Raw genomic sequence first — 20347 nt, forward strand, 5'->3', positions numbered from 1 at the left:
TCATCGTGGTAACAGCTCCAGTGTCTGTGAGCCTGTCATCGTGGTAACAGCTCCAGTGTCTGTGAGCCTGTCACCGTGGTAACAGCTCCAGTGTCTGTGAGCCTGTCACCGTGGTAACAGCTCCAGTGTCTGTGAGCCTGTCATCGTGGTAACAGCTCCAGTGTCTGTGAGCCTGTCATCGTGGTAACAGCTCCAGTGTCTGTGAGCCTGTCATCGTGGTAACAGCTCCAGTGTCTGTGAGCCTGTCATCGTGGTAACAGCTCCAGTGTCTGTGAGCCTGTCATCGTGGTAACAGCTCCAGTGTCTGTGAGCCTGTCACCGTGGTAACAGCTCCAGTGTCTGTGAGCCTGTCACCATGGTAACAGCTCCATTCTGTGAGCCTGTCACCGTGGTAACAGATCCAGTGTCTGTGAGCCTGTCACCATGGTAACAGCTCAAGTGCCGACCCCTATTTCCTTTTTTTAAATTGATTTTACAATGTTCCAAATTTCCACAAAGATAGTTTTGCACATCTTCCCAATGCCAGTTCCAATGCCCTTCGTTGAGAGAACAGGTGCTTGTCAAGAAATGACCAGCTGCATTGTGTGTAATGTACTCCAGAACATGATGTATGTGGTTGATTTGACTCAATGTCTCTGGCCATAGTATGAAATCAGCTTCCATCTGTTTGGAGTAAGAATCATATTGGGGTTGTGTATGTCTATGGTTTGTGTTTATTTTTCCACTGCATGGCTTCTACTCAGTATGTGAAGGGTTTCATTTGATTGACTGTCATAGCTTTGAAGTACAGGGGCTGTATGTTTTCAAGCGTCTCAACAGTCATAGTGCTGATCTAGGATCAGTTTAGCCATCTTAGTTCAATAATGAATAAGAGTATATGGACAGAAGGGATCTGATCTCAGATGAGCACTTTTACTCTGAGATGCTTTGTGAATATGGGCCCTGGTCTTCATGTGTGACTGTATGTGTTTCTGGATGTTCTATCAATGTTGCAGATGCATCGTGTCTTTCGTTGTCACAGTATTATGACATCCCTGGCTATGACCCTGGTATAACCCTGTGCCACTCGTTCAAGATGGCCGCTACGGAAAAAAAAAAATGCTACAAATGAAGAAAGAAACATATATTTTTTTTCTCAGCTTATCAATCAAAAACATCAGTGGAATTGTGAGGTCCGTACTTACGAACTCTTGCTTACACCTCAGTTCAAAAAGCATTTGGAACAAATATACTAGCTGTTAGCTTTTTCCCATTAGAAAACATGTAATAACTAGCCGACTTGCTATACCATGAGTCACCTGTGGTTTATTATCTGGTTAGAGCCGGTAGAGAGGAAGGCTCAGTCTGAGGGACATTTGAACTGTTTGTTGAGTCCTCTGTTCACCTGAATCTGAACTTGCTCCAGTTAGATCCGTGACTATTTGAGAGAAGAGCTTCTCCAGAGAGCTACCGTTATCTGACCCAGGAAACAGGACATGTCCAAATGTAGGAAAACACATTCTACACACAAACACGTACACCCACACTTTCATATTTACTACACACACACACACACACACACACACACACACACACACACACACACACACACACACACACACACACACACACACACACACACACACACACACACACACACACACACACACACACACACACCCTCATTCAAATACTTCCTCATACCGTAGAGCATATCTACCTGTGTGTCTGGGCACTACCTTATACCTTAGTAATACATCCATCTACCTGTGTGTCTGGGCACTTCCTCATACCTTAGTAATACATCCATCTACCTGTGTGTCTGGGCACTACCTTATACCTTAGTAATACATCCATCTACCTGTGTGTCTGGGCACTTCCTCATACCGTAGCAGCATATCTACCTATGTGTCTGGGCACTTCCTCATACCGTAGCAGCATATCTACCTGTGGCGTGTGTCTATTGTGTATATTTACAGTATTCAAACAGTCTTGCAATATGATTTGAATACAGCAAAGAACTTGTGTCACTCCGTAAATGAGTGGTGTTGACCCCTCAGTCCCCGTGGAGTGGTGTTGACCCCTCAGTCCCCGTGGAGTGGTGTAGACCCCTCAGTCCCCGTGGAGTGGTGTTGACCCCTCAGTCCCCGTGGAGTGGTGTAGACCCCTCAGTCCCCGTGGAGTGGTGTTGACCCCACAGTCCCCGTGGAGTGGTGTAGACCCCTCAGTCCCCGTGGAGTGGTGTTGACCCCTCAGTCCCCGTGGAGTGGTGTTGACCCCTCAGTCCCCGTGGAGTGGTGTTGACCCCTCCCCGTGGAGTCCCCCCCGTGGAGTGGTGTTGACCCCTCAGTCCCCGTGGACCCCTCAGTCCCCGTGGAGTGGTGTTGACCCCTCAGTCCCCGTGGAGTGGTGTTGACCCCTCAGTCCCCGTGGAGTGGTGTTGACCCCTCAGTCCCCGTGGAGTGGTGTTGACCCCTCAGTCCCCGTGGAGTGGTGTTGACCCCTCAGTCCCCGTTCAGTGGTGTAGACCCCTCAGTCCCCGTGGAGTAGCAGAAAGCTCCAGGAGGTGTTGGGTATTTTATTAGGATCCCCATTAGCTGTTGCAAAAGCAGCAGCTACTCTTCCTGGGGTTCCACACAGAACACAGAACATGAAACACAATACAGAACATTAATAGACAACAGCTCATGGAGAGAACTACATAAAAAAAATTAAAGGCACACTTAGCCTAAATATCAATGTATACACACAAACTATCTAGGTCCAATAGGGGAGAGGCGTTGTGCCGTGAGGTGTTGCTTCATCTGTTTTTTGAAACCAGGTTTGCTGTTTATTTGAGCAACATGAGATGGAACAGAGTTCCATGCAATAATGGCTCTATATAATACTGTACACTTTCTGGAATTTGTTCTGGCTTTGGGGGCTGTGAAAAGACCCCTGGTGGCATGTCTGGTGGGATAAGTGTGTGGTGTCAGAGCTGTGTGTAAATTGACTATGCAAACCATTTGGGATTTTCAACATATTAATGTTTCTTATAAAAATAAGTGATGCAGTCAGTCTCCTCAACTCTTAGCCAAGAGAGACTGGCAGCATAGTATTTATATCAGCCCTCTGATTACAGTTAAGAGCAGAACGTGTCGCTCTGTTCTGGGCCAGCTGCAGCTTAACTAGGTCTTTCCTTGCAGCACTGGACCACATGACCGGACAATAATCAAGATTAGACAAAACTAGAGCCTGTAGGACCTGCTTTTTGGTGTGTGCTGTAAAAAAAGCAGAGCATCTCTTTATTACAGCTAGACACCTCCCCATCTTTACAACCATCTTTACAACCAATCTATATGTTTTGACCATGACAGTTTACAATCTAAGGTAACGCCAAGTAATTTAGTCTCCTAAACATGTTCTAAAGCCTCACCATTCATTACCAGATTCAGCTGAGGTCTCGAACTTAAGGAATTATTTGTTCCAAATACAATGCTCTTAGTTTTGAACCATTCCATTGTAGATTTTGCTTTATGTTTTGGATCATTGTCTTGTTGGAAGACAAATCTCTGTCCTAGTCTCATGTCTTTTGCAGACTCCATCAGGTTTTCTTCCAGAATGGTCCTGTATTTGGCTCCATCCATCTTCCCATCAATTTGAACCATCTTCCCTGTCCCTGCTGAAGAAAAGCAGGCCCAAACCATGATGCTGCCACCACCATGTTTGACAGTGGGGATGGTGTGTTCAGGGTGTTGCTTTTACACCAAACATAAAGTTTTGCATTGTTGCCAAAAAGTTCAATTTTGGTTTCATCTGACCAGAGCACCTTCTTCCACATGTTTGGTGTGTCTCCCAGGTGGCTTGTGGCAAACTTTAAACAACACTTTTTATGGATATCTTTAAGAAATGGCTTTCTTCTTGCCACTCTTCCATAAAGGCCAGATTTGTGCAATATACGACTGATTGTTGTCCTATGGACAAAGTCTCCCACCTCAGCTGTAGATCTCTGCAGTTCATCCAGAGTGATCATGGGCCTCTTGGCTGCATCTCTGATCAGTCTTCTCCTTGTATGAGCTGAAAGTTTAGAGGGACGGCCAGGTCTTGGTAGATTTGCAGTGGTCTGATACTCCTTCCATTTCAATATTATCGCTTGCACAGTGCTCCTTGGCATGTTTAAAGCTTGGGAAATCTTTTTGTATCCAAATCCGGCTTTAAACTTCTTCACAACAGTATCTCGAACCTGCCTGGTGTGTTCCTTGTTCTTCATGATGCTCTCTGCGCTTTTAACGGACCTCTGAGACTATCACAGTGCAGGTGCATTTATACGGAGACTTGATTACACACAGGTGGATTGTATTTATCATCATTAGTCATTTAGGTCAACATTGGATCATTCAGAGATCCTCACTGAACTTCTGGAGAAAGTTTGCTGCACTGAAAGTAAACGGGCTGAATAATTTTGCACGCCCAATTTTTCAGTTTTTGATTTGTTAAAAAAGTTTGAAATATCCAATAAATGTCGTTCCACTTCATGATTGTGTCCCACTTGTTGTATTGATCCCTCAGTCCGAGTGGTAGAAAGCCCCAGGAGTAGTTCAAGGAGCTGTCCCCTTTTAACTGTCTCCTTCTGTCCTTAAATCATGTGTCTATTCTCCCCTGCATTGCATCGACCAATGCCTGCGTGCCACGTCATCGACTGCAGTCGGGGTTAAGATGGATGTCTGATATGGTTTGCTGATATGTTAAATATCTATCCAGGCGTTGTACGATCTGGTATGCGTCTGCAATGTAGTCGGGAAGAGACTCTGGGAAGTCATTGGCACGTCCATCAGGAAGGGACTCCACCTATGACTTGGGGTGTGTCTGTCCATCAGGAATGTGTGTGGTGATTCCCCTCCCCTTCCCTTCCCTCTCCTCCTCTGGGTCTCTGTGATTGGTCTTAATGCTGGTGGGTCAGTTGCTTTGATCAGCAAATCTGAAGTCTACTCTGTTATTGGGTGTCACTGATTAATTTTCTGGGTTCTGTCTCTCTTTCTGTCTCTTTTCTGTCTCTTTCTCTCTGTCTTTCTGTCAATCTCTCTCTTTCTCTCTCTGTGTCTCTTTCGGTCTCTTTCTGTCTCTCTCTCTCTTTCTGTCTCTCTCTTGGTCTCTTTCTGTCTCTGTCTTTCTGTCAATCTCTCTCTCTCTCTCTCTCTCCGTCTCTCTCTCTCTCTCTTTTCCTTGGTCTTTTCTTCTCTCTTACCCCCTCCCAATCTCTTTGCCTCTCCCTCCCCTCCTCTATCTGTTTCTCTCTCTCTCTTTCTCTGGGTGTTTCTACTCTAGCGGTGGCCCCCGGGCCTGGTCTTGGCCCCATCCCCATGTCCCAGTTCGGCACCATCTCGCGGCAGATCTCACGGCACAACTCTACCACCTCTTCAGTCTCCATGGTTTCGGCCACGGGCACCTACCGCCGGGCGCCGTCCGTCACTTCCCAGTTCTCCCTGCAGCAGCACCAGATACAGCAGCCGTACATTAACGGGGGAACCTCAACCTACCCCCAGAACTCAAGTAAGACACATGTCCCCCCCACCAACACCCCTCTATTAGACTGGAGATGGATAGATCCCCCCTAGTAGACTGGAGATAGATCCCCCTATTAGACTGGAGATAGATAGACCCCCCCCTCTATTAGACTGGAGATAGATAGACCCCCCCCTATTAGACTGGAGATAGATAGACACCCCCCCACCCCTATTTGACTGGAGATAGATAGACCCCCCCCCTATTAGACTGGAGATAGATAGACCCCCCCCTATTAGACTGGAGATAGATAGACCCCCCTATTAGACTGGAGATAGATAGACCCCCCCTATTAGACTGGAGATAGATATACCCCCCCCCTATTAGACTGGAGATAGATAGATCCCCTTATTAGACTGGAGATAGATCCCCCTATTAGACTGGAGATAGATAGATCCCCCTATTAGACTGGAGATAGATAGATCCCCCTATTAGACTGGAGATAGATAGATCCCTCCCCTATTAGACTGGAGATAGATCCCCCCCCCCTATTAGACTGGAGATAGATAGACCCCCAACCCCTATTAGACTGGAGATAGATTCCCCCCCTTATTAGACTGGAGATAGATAGATCCCCACCCCTATTAGACTGGAGATAGATAGACCCCCCCCCCATTAGACTGGAGATAGATAGATCCCCCCCCCCCCTATTAGACTGGAGATAGATAGATCCCCCTATTAGACTGGAGATAGATAGATCCCCCTATTAGACTGGAGATAGACCCCCCCCTATTAGACTGGAGATAGATAGACACCCCCCACCCCTATTTGACTGGAGATAGATAGACACCCCCCCACCCCCTATTTGACTGGAGATAGATAGACCCCCCACCCCCTATTTGACTGGAGATAGATAGACCCCCCACCCCCTATTTGACTGTAGATAGACCCCCCCCCCCCTATTAGACTGGTAGATAGACCCCCCCACCCCCTATTAGACTGGAGATAGATAGACCCCCCCACCCCCTATTAGACTGGAGATAGATAGACCCCCCCCCCCCCCCCCTATTAGACTGGAGATGGATAGACCCCCCCCCCCCCTATTAGACTGGAGATAGATAGACCCCCCCCTATTAGACTGGAGATAGATAGACCCCTCCCTATTAGACTGGAGATAGATAGATCCCCGCTATTAGACTGGAGATAGATAGATCCCCCTCTATTAGACTGGAGATGGATAGATCCCCCTATTGATAATAATAATATATGCCATTTAGCAGACGCTTTTATCCAAAGCGACTTACAGTCATGTGTGCATACATTCTACGTATGGGTGGTCCCGGGGATCGAACCCACTACCCTGGCGTTACAAGCGCCATGCTCTACCAACTGAGCTACAGAAGGACCACTGGAGATAGATTCCCCCCCTCTATTAGACTGGAGATAGATAGATCCCGCCCCTATTAGACTGGAGATAGATAGATCCCCCTATTAGACTGGAGATAGATAGATCCCCCTATTAGACTGGAGATAGATAGACCCCCCTATTAGACTGGAGATAGATAGATCCCCCCCCTATTAGACTGGAGATAGATAGATCCCCCTATTAGACTGGAGATAGATAGATCCCCCTATTAGACTGGAGATAGATAGATCCCCCCCTATTAGACTGGAGATAGATAGATCCCTCCCCCTATTAGACTGGAGATAGATAGATCCCCCCCTATTAGACTGGAGATAGATAAGATTCCCCCCAACACCCCTCTATTAGACTGGGGATGGATAGATAGATGGATGGATGGATGGGGGAATGGATGGATGGATGGGTGGATGGATGGGTGGGTGGGTGGATCGATACTATAGATAGATAGATTCCCTCTCATGGGAACGGCACTTCCCTCTTGTCTTTTACTAGCACAGGGGAGCTACACTGCACTACTTTCCCTATGGACCCAGGTCAAAAGTAGTGCACTACATAGGGAAAAGGGTGCCATTTGTACACTATGCACTACTTTCCCTATGGACCCAGGTCAAAAGTAGTGCACTACATAGGGAAAAGGGTGCCATTTCTACACTATGCACTACTTTCCCTATGGACCCAGGTCAAAATTAGTGCACTACATAGGGAATAGGGTGCCATTTGTACACTATGCACTACTTTCCCTATGGACCCAGGTCAAAAGTAGTGCACTACATAGGGAAAAGGGTGCCATTTGTACACTATGCACTACTTTCCCTATGGACCCAGGTCAAAAGTAGTGCACTACATAGGGAAAAGGGTGCCATTTGTACACTATGCACTACTTTCCCTATGGACCCAGGTCAAAAGTAGTGCACTACATAGGGAATAGGGTGCCATTTATGAAGCATCCAGTCTACCACTCTCATTGGATGGCCCAGAAGCTAATTACTTCACTGTCACTCAAATCAAATTGTATTTGTCACATGCGACAAATACAACAGGTGAAGAAGACCTTACTTACAAGCGCTTAAAGTTACAAATAATGAAACAGCAGCAGTCACCATGGCAACTGACTGATTTCAGTGTCGTCCAGGTTCTATTCTGTGATTGGCTCGGCAGGTTAGAGTTTGTAGTCAGAGGCCGGTGACAGCTCCACAGTCGTTTCATCCTCGAGGTCAGGGGTGGTTTCTCCAAAGCACCCGATACTGATTTCTCTCCTGTCGAAGTGCTCTGGTGAACGTCTTGTACATTTGACGTAGAATATATTCCAGTCCTCGGATTCTCCAGCTGGTACATTCAATCTGCCTCTGTTTTCAGTATGATCTGAGGATTTGTTAAAATCACAATTTATTTGTGTGTTTCATAACCTCTTTAAAGTGGTTGATTTCCACCTCTCTCTTCTCTCCCTGTTCCCTCAAATGTACTAGCCAGCCCCCCAAGAGGGTGACCCCAGCTCAAGGTGTCCACTTGTAGTCCTCTGTCCTGTACCTTTCCACTAAAACTCCTGTGGGAACACAGACACAGGCAGGCCCGGTGATGTGCAGGGCGGACTGAACTCAATAACCTCATCAAGTCAAAATGGGAAAAATAAATAAATAAATTCAAAAGAAGATTGAGAATAAAATGTGATGAAGTCAAGCTGTCGGCAGCCACGTGTTCCGGTTGGAATTGAGATTCGCCTCGGCTCTCCCCTCTCTCCCCTCACCTCTCTCCCCTCACCTCTCTCCCCTCTCCCCTCTCTCCCCTCTCCCCTCTCTCCCCTCTCCCATTCGCTTACACTGTGAAAGACCGGGCAGGTGTTAAAATCTCACTGTCACAATGTTAACAGGCATCACCGTGTGCAAAGGTTTGTCATTGAATGTTAAGGTCCATCAAGCACTAAGAGGACACTGTCTTGTGTCCCAAATCGCACACTATTCCCCATAGGGCTCCTGTCTAAAGCAGTGCCCTATAAAAGCAATAGGGTACCATTTGAGATGCACGACCAGAATGGAGGAAGAGGAGGAGGAGGACGCTTCTCTCATGAGCCAGAACCCTCGTCCCCCTACATCATTTATAACTGTGGCCACCCTTCCCTTTCTTGTCGTTGCGTCTAGTCCCGGGTTCTACACCGCACGTTGTAGACGCCAGAGATGGCCCGGAACTTTCAGATGATTCTTTTTCTTCTCTCATTTTGTTAGTGATGTCATGAACCCCGTGGCTGTTCCATTACACAACTTTCTGCAGCTGCTAACGAGCCACTTATCCAAGCATATATGACGGCATGGCGCGCTTCCTTCAGTAAAAGATCCTGATTTAGACATGGGGTTGACCTCGAGCCTATAGATTAACAGACATTTTAAAACAGCATTAGCAGGGGTTGACCTCGAGCCTATAGATTAACAGACATTTTAAAACGGCATGAGCAGGGGTTGACCTCGAGCCTATAGATTAACAGATATTTTAAAACCGCATTAGCAGGGGTTGACCTCGAGCCTATAGATTAACAGACATTTTAAAACAGCATTAGCAGGGGTTGACCTCGAGCCTATAGATTAACAGACATTTTAAAACAGCATTAGCAGGGGTTGACCTCGAGCCTATAGATTAACAGACATTTTAAAACAGCATTAGCAGGGGTTGACCTCGAGCCTATAGATTAACAGACATTTTAAAACGGCATGAGCAGGGGTTGACCTCGAGCCTATAGATTAACAGCCATTTTAAAACAGCATTAGCAGTAGCCTTTCTAGGGGTGGAATTTGAACATTTTAAATATTGGCCCCTATCTTATCTATTCATGTAAAAAAAAAATGTTTTATTTAATTTCAGACAGAAACATCAAGCCGTCGATGATTGTTAGACAAAATATACATCTGTGTGGACAACTGCAACATGCGACTGTAGCTAGAGGGACCCCTGCTGTGATGAGTCACTTGTCCCTGACCCTTGACCCTGACCATCTCTAAGGTCAGCTATTTATTTTAAAATGGTGGCACCATAGAAATAGAGTCTGTAGAACGGGCCTCCCCATTTAAATCGGGATTAGAGGCCAGGATTAGAGGTTCGAAGGCCTCATCGATTATATTTCTATGGGTGGCACTCTTCACGCCACGGTTTGTGAATGTAACTCGGTTCATTGAAAGCCAGGGGCAGTAGGGTTGCAGACAGCCGTATGGCAACGCTACAATCATCTCATTCAGATTAGGATTAGGAGCAGGAACTGGCAATATGACAACAATCAAACCTAATCTCTATATAATCCTTCAATCTGTACAACAATCAAAACTAATCTCTGTATAATCCCTCAAACTGTACTAAAATCAAACCTAATCTCTGTATAATCCCTCAATCTGTACTAAAATCAAACCTCATCTCTGTATAATCCCTCAATCTGTACAACAATCAAACCTAATCAATTCAATTCAAGGGGCTTTATTGGCATGGGAAACATATGTTAACATTGCCAAAGCAAGTGAGGTAGATAGTATACAAAAGTGAAATAAACAATAAAAATGAACAGTAAACATTACACATACAGAAATTTAAAAACAATAAAGACATTACAAATGTCATATAATATATATATATATATATACAGTGTTGTAACAATGTACAAATAGTTAAAGTACACAAGGGAAAATAAATAAGCATAAATATAGGTTGTATTTACAGCGGTGTTTGTTCTTCACTGGTTGCCCTTTTCTCGTGGCAACAGGTCACACATCTTGCTGCTGTGATGGCACACTGTGGAATTTCACCCAGTAGATATGGGAGTTTATCAAAATTGGATTTGTTTTCGAATTCTTTGTGGATCTGTGTAATCTGAGGGAAATATGTATCTCTGGTCATACGTAGGACAGGAGGTTAGGAAGTGCAGCTCAGTTTCCACCTCATTTTGTGGGCAGTGTGCACATAGCCTGTCTTCTCTTGAGAGCCAGGTCTGTCTACGGCGGTCTTTCTCAATAGCAAGGCTATGCTCGCTAAGTCTGTACATAGTCAAATTTTTCCTTAAATTTGGGTCAGTCACAGTGGACAGGTATTCTGCCACTGTAGACTCTCTGTTTAGGGCCAAATAGCATTCTAGTTTGCTCTGTTTTTTGTTAATTCTTTCCAATGTGTCAAGTAATTATCTTTTTGTTTTCTCATGATTTGGTTGGGTCTAATTGTGCTGCTGTCCTGGGGCTATGTGGGGTGTGTTTGTGAACAGAGCCCCAGGACCAGCTTGCTTAGGGGACTCTTCTCCAGGTTCATCTCTCTGTAGGTGATGGCTTTGTTATGGAAGGTTTGGGAATTGAACAGCTCTTTTCTGGATTTGGATAATTAGTAGGTATCGGCCTAATTCTGCTCTGAATGCATTATTTGGTGTTCTACGTTGTACACGGAGGATATTTTTGCAGAATTCTGCATGCAGAGTCTCAATTTGGTGTTTGTCCCATTTTGTGAAGTCTTTGTTGGTGAGCGGACTCCAGACCTCACAACCGTAAAGGGCAATGGGCTCTATGACTGATTCAAGTATTTTTAGCCAGATCCTAATTGGTATGTTGAAATTTATGTTCCTTTTGATGACATAGAAGGCCCTTCTTGCCTTGTCTCTCAGATCATTCACAGCTTTGTGGAAGTTACCTGTGGCGCTGATGTTTAGGCCAAGGTTTGTATCGTTTTTTGTGTGCTCTGGGGCAACGGTGTCTAGATGGAATTTGTATTTGTGGTCCTGGCTACTGGACCTTTTTTGGAACACCATTATTTTGGTCTTACTGAGATTTACTGTCAGGGCCCAGGTCTGACAGAATCTGTGCAGAAGATCTAGGTGCTGCTGTAGGCCCTCCTTGGTTGGTGATAGAAGCACCAGCTCATCAGCAAACAGTAGTCATTTGACTTCGGATTCTAGTAGGGTGAGGCCGGGTGCTGCAGAATTTTTAGTGCCCGCGCCAATTCGTTGATGTATATGTTGAAGAGGGTGGGGCTTAAGCTGCATCCCTGTCTCACCCCACGGCCCTGTGTGAAGAAATGTGTTTTTTGCCAATTTTAACCGCACACTTGTTGTTTGTGTACATGGATTTTATAATGTTGTATGTTTTACCCCCAACACCACTTTCCACCACTTTCCTCCCTGAATTAAAAACCACAAGCATAGATTTGGGAAACCCGGACTCAGTCTCTAGCCTCCCTGAATTAAAAACCACAAGCATAGATTTGCGAAACCCGGACTCAGTCTCTAGCCTCCCTGAATTAAAAACCACAAGCATAGATTTGGGAAACCCGGACTCAGTCTCTAGCCTCCCTGAATTAAAAACCACAAGCATAGATTTGGGAAACCCGGACTCAGTCTCTGGCCTCCCTGAATTAAAAACCACAAGCATAGATTTGGGCACTTTACATATTAAACTCATTTCATTATAGAAGTGCACAAAACTCATGACTAACCTTGCAATGTGTGTGTCTCTTAATTCTTGCAATGATCGTATTGTATTGACTTGGGTCGGGGCACTCTGTTTCCTGTTGACTTGGGTCGGGGTACTCTGTTTCCTGTTGACTTGGGTCGGGGTACTCTGTTTCCTGTTGACTTGGGTTGGGTTACTCTGTTTCCTGTTGACTTGGGTTGGGTTACTCTGTTTCCTGTTGACTTGGGTCGGGGTACTCTCTTTCCTGTTGACTTGGGTCGGGGTACTCTCTTTCCTGTTGACTTGTGTCGGGGTACTCTGTTTCCTGTTGACTTGGGTCGGGGTACTCTGTTTCCGGTTGACTTGGGTCGGGGGTACTCTGTTTCCTGTTGACTTGTGTCGGGGTACTCTGTTTCCTGTTGACTTGGGTCGGGGTACTCTCTTTCCTGTTGACTTGTGTCGGGGTACTCTGTTTCCTGTTGACTTGTGTCGGGGTACTCTGTTTCCTGTTGACTTGGGTCGGGGTACTCTGTTTCCGGTTGACTTGGGTCCTCTGTTTCCGACTTGGGTGGGGTACTCTGTTTCCTGTTGACTTGGGTCGGGGTACTCTGTTTCCTGTTGACTTGGGTCGGGGTACTCGGTTGACTTGGGTCGGGGTACTCGGTTGACTTGGGTCGGGGTACTCTGTTTCCTGTTGACTTGGGTTGGGGTACTCTGTTTCCTGTTGACTTGGGTCTGTTGACTTGGGTCGGGGGTACTCTGTTTCCTGTTGACTTGGGTCGGGGTACTCTGTTTCCGGTTGACTTGGGTCGGGGTACTCTGTTTCCTGTTGACTTGGGTTGGGGTACTCTGTTTCCTGTTGACTTGGGTCGGGATAATATTTTCATCTATTGTTGGTGACTGATATCTGTTTCTCTCTGTCCTCTCTGTCTACTTTATATCCTTGATTTCTCTCTTTCGTTTGGTATGTGTGGGGGGGCTTCCCGTGGCTATAGCTGCCCCTCCTCCCCCCATGCCCCAGCTGACTCCACAGATACCTCTGACAGGCTTTGTGGCCAGGGTGCAGGAGAACAGTAAGTCCACAGGCCCAGCACACACTCTCTCTGTTCCCCAGATCACTCTCTCTGTTCCCCAGATCACTCTCTCTGTTCCCCAGATCACTCTCTCTGTTCCCCAGATCACTCTCTCTGTTCCCCAGATCACTCTCTCTGTTCCCCAGATCACTCTCTCTGTTCCCCAGATCACTCACCCTTTTCCCATAAATCTGAGTAGAACAACCCCCATCTGTCAATCACACACAGCATGCTTTGTGCCTGTTCACTCAACTGTCCTGCCTGTCTGTCTGTCCTGCCCATCTGTCTGTCCTGTGCAGTAGACAGCTCTTATCTATTGTCTGTGTTAATAAATCGTATTCTCAGACAGATGCTTATTGCCATTGACACCCATTGCTTTCTCCGCTATGCAGATACTGAGGACAAATAGTGTAAAAAGTGGCTCCATTCCAAGATTACTCAGGAGAATGTATACAATACCCCATAATGACATCACAATACCCCATAATGACATCACAATACCCCATAATGACATCACAATACCCCATAATGACATCACAATACCCCATAATGACAAAGCAAAAAAAAATGTTTTTACATTTTTTGCTCATTTATGAAATAAACAAAACCTGAAATATCAGATTTACATAAGTATTCAGACCCTTTAATCAGTATTTTGTTGAAGTACCTTTTGCAGTGATTACAGCCTCGAGTCTTCTTGGGTATGACGCTACAAGCTTGGCACACCTGTATATGGCACAGCCAGAAGAGGACTGGCCACCCCTCGTAGCCTGGTTCCTCTCTAGGTTTCTTCCTAGGTTTTGGCCTTTCTAGGGAGTTTTTCCTAGCCACCGTGCTTCTACACCTGCATTGCTTGCTGTTTGGGGTTTTAGGCTGAGTTTCTATACAGCACTTTGAGATATCAGCTGATGTACGAAGGGTTTTATAAATACATTGGATTTGCTTTATATGGGGTGTTTCTCTTCTTCTCTGCAGATCCTCTCAAGTTTTCTCAGGTTTGTTAAAGCACCTTTGGCAGCGATTGCAGCATCGAGTCACTCTGGAGCAGGTTTTCATCAAGGATCTCTCTGTACTTTGCTTCGTTCATCTTTGCCTCGATCCTGACTAGTCTCCCAGTCCCTGCCACTGAAAAACATCCCCACAGCATGATGCTGGCACCACCATGATTCACCGTATCGATGCTGCCAGGTTTCCTCCAGACGTGACACTTGGCATTCAGGCCAAAGAGTTCAATCTTGGTTTCATCAGATCAGATAATCTTGTTTGTCATGGTCTGAGAGTCCTTTAGGTGCCTTTTGGCAAACTCCAAGCAGCCTGTCATGTGCCTTTTCCTAAGGAGTGGCTTCCGTCTGGCCACTCTACCATAAAGGCCTGATTGTTGGAGTGCTGCAGAGATGGTTGTCCTTCTGGAAGGTTCTCCCATCTCCACAGAGGAGCTCTAAAGCTCTGTAAGAGTGACCATTGGGTTCTTGGTCACCTCCCTGACCAAGGCCCATCTCCCCTGATTGCTCAGTTTGGCCATGCGGCCAGCTCTAGGAAGAGTCTTGGTGGTTCCAAACTTCTTCCATTTAAGAATGATGGAGGACACTGTGTCCTTGGGGACCTTCAATGCTGCAGAAATGTTTTTTTTTGTAGCCTTCCCCAGATCTGTGCCTCGACACAATCCTGTCTCAGAGCTCTACGGACAATTCCTTTGACCTCATGGTTTGGTTTTTGCTCTGACATGCACTGTCAACTGTGGGACCTTATATAGACCGACAGGTGTGTGCCTTTCCAAATCCTGTCCAATCAATTTCACAGTTGGACTCCAATGAAGTTGTAGAAACATCTCTAGGATGATCAACTGAAATAGGATGTACCTGAGCTCAATTGACAGTCTCATAGAAAAGGGTCTTAATACTTATGTAAATGAGGTATTTCTGTTTTTTGTTTTTTTTAATACATTTGCAAACATTACTCAAACCAGTTTTCACTTTGTCATTATTGTGTTTACATTGCAAAAAAACAAACATGTAATCCATTTTAGAATGAGGTTGTAACGTAACGAAATGTGGAAAAAGTCGAGGGGTCTGAATACTTTCCGTAGGCGCTGTATGTTAAGTATAATTTCACCCACAAAAAAAACACAGAATGAGTGGCACATATTGAAGGACTAAACAGGACTAAACATATTGAAGGACTAAACAGGACTAAACAGGACTAAACATATTGAAGGACTAAACATATTGAAGGACTAAACAGGACTAAACATATTGAAGGACTAAACAGGACTAAACAGGACTAAACATATTGAAGGACTAAACATATTGAAGGACTAAACAGGACTAAACATATTGAAGGACTAAACATATTGAAGGACTAAACATATTGAAGGACTAAACAGGACTAAACATATTGAAGGACTAAACAGGACTAAACATATTGAAGGACTAAACAGGACTAAACATATTGAAGGACTAAACATATTGAAGGACTAAACAGGACTAAACATATTGAAGGACTAAACATATTGAAGGACTAAACAGGACTAAACATATTGAAGGACTAAACAGGACTAAACATATTGAAGGACTAAACAGGACTAAACATATTGAAGGACTAAACAGGACTAAACATATTGAAGGACTAAACAGGACTAAACATATTGAAGGACTAAACAGGACTAAACATATTGAAGGACTAAACAGGACTAAACATATTGAAGGACTAAACAGGACTAAACATATTGAAGGACTAAACAGGACTAAACATATTGAAGGACTAAACATATTGAAGGACTAAACATATTGAAGGACTAAACATATTGAAGGACTAAACATATTGAAGGACTAAACAGGACTAAACATATTGAAGGACTAAACAGGACTAAACATATTGAAGGACTAAACAGGACTAAACATATTGAAGGACTAAACAGGACTAAACATATTGAAGGACTAAACATATTGAAGGACTAAACAGGACTAAACATATTGAAGGACTAAACATATTGAAGGACTAAACATATTGAAGGACTAAACATATTGAAGGACTAAACATATTGAAGGACTAAACATATTGAAGGACTAAACAGGACTAAACATATTGAAGGACTAAACAGGACTAAACATATTGAAGGACTAAACAGGACTAAACATATTGAAGGACTAAACATATTGAAGGACTAAACAGGACTAAACATATTGAAGGACTAAACATATTGAAGGACTAAACATATTGAAGGACTAAACATATTGAAGGACTAAACATATTGAAGGACTAAACAGGACTAAACATATTGAAGGACTAAACATATTGAAGGACTAAACAGGACTAAACATATTGAAGGACTAAACATATTGAAGGACTAAACATATTGAAGGACTAAACATATTGAAGGACTAAACATATTGAAGGACAAAACATATTGAAGGACTAAACATATTGAAGGACTAAACAGGACTAAACATATTGAAGGATTATACAGGACTAAACATATTGAAGGATTATACAGGACTAAACATATTGAAGGATTATACAGGACTAAACATATTGAAGGACTAAACAGGACTAAACATATTGAAGGACTAAACATATTGAAGGACTAAACAGGACTAAACATATTAAAGGACTATACAGGACTAAACAGGACTAAACATATTGAAGGACTAAACATATTGAAGGACTATACAGGACTAAACATATTGAAGGACTATACAGGACTAAACATATTGAAGGACTATACAGGACTAAACATATTGAAGGACTATACAGGACTAAACAGGACTAAACAATATTGAAGGACTATACAGGACTAAACATATTGAAGGACTATACAGGACTAAACAGGACTAAACATATTGAAGGACTAAACATATTGAAGGACTATACAGGACTAAACATATTGAAGGACTATACAGGACTAAACATATTGAAGGACTATACAGGACTAAACATATTGAAGGACTATACAGGACTAAACAGGACTAAACAATATTGAAGGACTATACAGGACTATACAGGACTAAACATATTGAAGGACGTCCTTGGCCATGCCCAACTCGGAGAGGGTGGAGAGGAGGATCTGATGGTTCACAGTATCGAAGGCAGCCCTGTAAACATATTGAAGGACTATACAGGACTAAACAGGACTAAACATATTGAAGGACTATACAGGACTAAACATATTGAAGGACTATACAGGACTAAACATATTGAAGGACTATACAGGACTAAACATATTGAAGGACTATACAGGACTAAACATATTGAAGGACTATACAGGACTAAACAGGACTAAACATATTGAAGGACTATACAGGACTAAACAGGACTAAACATATTGAAGGACTATACAGGACTAAACAGGACTAAACATATTGAAGGACTATACAGGACTAAACAGGACTAAACATATTGAAGGACTAAACAGGACTAAACATATTGAAGGACTATACAGGACTAAACATATTGAAGGACTAAACAGGACTAAACATATTGAAGGACTAAACAGGACTAAACATATTGAAGGACTATACAGGACTAAACATATTGAAGGACTATACAGGACTAAACAGGACTCAACATATTGAAGGACTATACAGGACTAAACAGGACTAAACATATTGAAGGACTATACAGGACTAAACATATTGAAGGACTATACAGGACTAAACATATTGAAGGACTATACAGGACTAAACAGGACTCAACATATTGAAGGACTATACAGGACTAAACAGGACTAAACATATTGAAGGACTATACAGGACTAAACAGGACTCAACATATTGAAGGACTAAACAGGACTAAAGATATTGAAGGACTATACAGGACTAAACAGGACTCAACATATTGAAGGACTAAACAGGACTAAAGATATTGAATGACTATACAGGACTAAACATATTGAAGGACTATGAAGGACTAAACAGGACTAAAGATATTGAATGACTATACAGGACTAAACATATTGAAGGACTATGAAGGACTATACAGGACTAAACATATTGAAGGACTATACAGGACTAAACAGGACTAAACATATTGAAGGACTATACAGGACTAAACATATTGAAGGACTATACAGGACTAAACATATTGAAGGACTATACAGGACTAAACAGGACTAAACATATTGAAGGACTTTACAGGACTAAACAGGACTAAACATATTGAAGGACTATACAGGACTAAACATATTGAAGGACTATACAGGACTAAACATATTGAAGGACTATACAGGACTAAACAGGACTAAACATATTGAAGGACTATACAGGACTAAACAGGACTAAACATATTGAAGGACTATACAGGACTAAACATATTGAAGGACTAAACAGGACTAAACATATTGAAGGACTAAACAGGACTAAACATATTGAAGGACTAAACATATTGAAGGACTAAACATATTGAAGGACTAAACAGGACTAAACATATTGAAGGACTAAACATATTGAAGGACTAAACATATTGAAGGACTAAACAGGACTAAACATATTGAAGGACTAAACAGGACTAAACATATTGAAGGACTAAACAGGACTAAACATATTGAAGGACTAAACAGGACTAAACATATTGAAGGACTAAACAGGACTAAACATATTGAAGGACTAAACATATTGAAGGACTAAACAGGACTAAACATATTGAAGGACTAAACATATTGAAGGACTAAACATATTGAAGGACTAAACATATTGAAGGACTAAACATATTGAAGGACTAAACAGGACTAAACATATTGAAGGACTAAACATATTGAAGGACTAAACAGGACTAAACATATTGAAGGACTAAACATATTGAAGGACTAAACATATTGAAGGACAAAACATATTGAAGGACTAAACATATTGAAGGACTAAACAGGACTAAACATATTGAAGGACTATACAGGACTAAACATATTGAAGGACTATACAGGACTAAACATATTGAAGGACTATACAGGACTAAACAGGACTAAACAATATTGAAGGACTATACAGGACTAAACAGGACTAAACATATTGAAGGACTATACAGGACTAAACAGGACTAAACATATTGAAGGACGTCCTTGGCCATGCCCAACTCGGAGAGGGTGGAGAGGAGGATCTGATGGTTCACAGTATCGAAGGCAGCCCTGTAAACATATTGAAGGACTATACAGGACTAAACATATTGAAGGACTATACAGGACTAAACATATTGAAGGACTATACAGGACTAAACATATTGAAGGACTATACAGGACTAAACATATTGAAGGACTATACAGGACTAAACATATTGAAGGACTATACAGGACTAAACAGGACTAAACATATTGAAGGACTATACAGGACTAAACAGGACTAAACATATTGAAGGACTATACAGGACTAAACAGGACTAAACATATTGAAGGACTAAACAGGACTAAACATATTGAAGGACTAAACAGGACTAAACAGGACTAAACATATTGAAGGACTAAACAGGACTAAACATATTGAAGGACTATACAGGACTAAACATATTGAAGGACTATACAGGACTAAACAGGACTCAACATATTGAAGGACTATACAGGACTAAACAGGACTAAACATATTGAAGGACTATACAGGACTAAACATATTGAAGGACTATACAGGACTAAACATATTGAAGGACTATACAGGACTAAACAGGACTCAACATATTGAAGGACTATACAGGACTAAACAGGACTAAAGATATTGAAGGACTATACAGGACTAAACAGGACTCAACATATTGAAGGACTAAACAGGACTAAAGATATTGAAGGACTATACAGGACTAAACAGGACTCAACATATTGAAGGACTAAACAGGACTAAAGATATTGAAGGACTATACAGGACTAAACAGGACTAAACATATTGAAGGACTATACAGGACTAAACAGGACTAAACATATTGAAGGACTTTACAGGACTAAACAGGACTAAACATATTGAAGGACTATACAGGACTAAACATATTGAAGGACTATACAGGACTAAACATATTGA

At 42.9% G+C, this 20347-nt stretch overlaps 1 protein-coding gene across 8 annotated transcripts in view; it reads left to right on the plus strand.

The window, feature by feature from the left end:
• Window positions 1–20347, plus strand: part of LOC123991424 (abl interactor 1-like) — a 105470-nt gene that overhangs the window by 78297 nt on the left and 6826 nt on the right. For 2 of the 8 annotated variants that reach the window (XM_046293006.1, XM_046293005.1), the window contains exons 7-8: window positions 5284–5508; window positions 13281–13358. The exons of 3 other annotated variants lie outside the window; for them this stretch is intronic. In XM_046293006.1, the coding sequence (XP_046148962.1) occupies window positions 5284–5508; window positions 13281–13358 (303 nt within the window). The remainder of the gene's footprint in view (window positions 1–5283; window positions 5509–13280; window positions 13359–20347) is intronic. 3 more of the 8 variants (XM_046293008.1, XM_046293007.1, XM_046293011.1) reach the window with 2 other exon arrangements.

The sequence above is a fragment of the Oncorhynchus gorbuscha genome, linkage group LG12, assembly GCF_021184085.1.
Source record: "Oncorhynchus gorbuscha isolate QuinsamMale2020 ecotype Even-year linkage group LG12, OgorEven_v1.0, whole genome shotgun sequence".
NCBI lineage: Eukaryota > Metazoa > Chordata > Actinopteri > Salmoniformes > Salmonidae > Oncorhynchus > Oncorhynchus gorbuscha.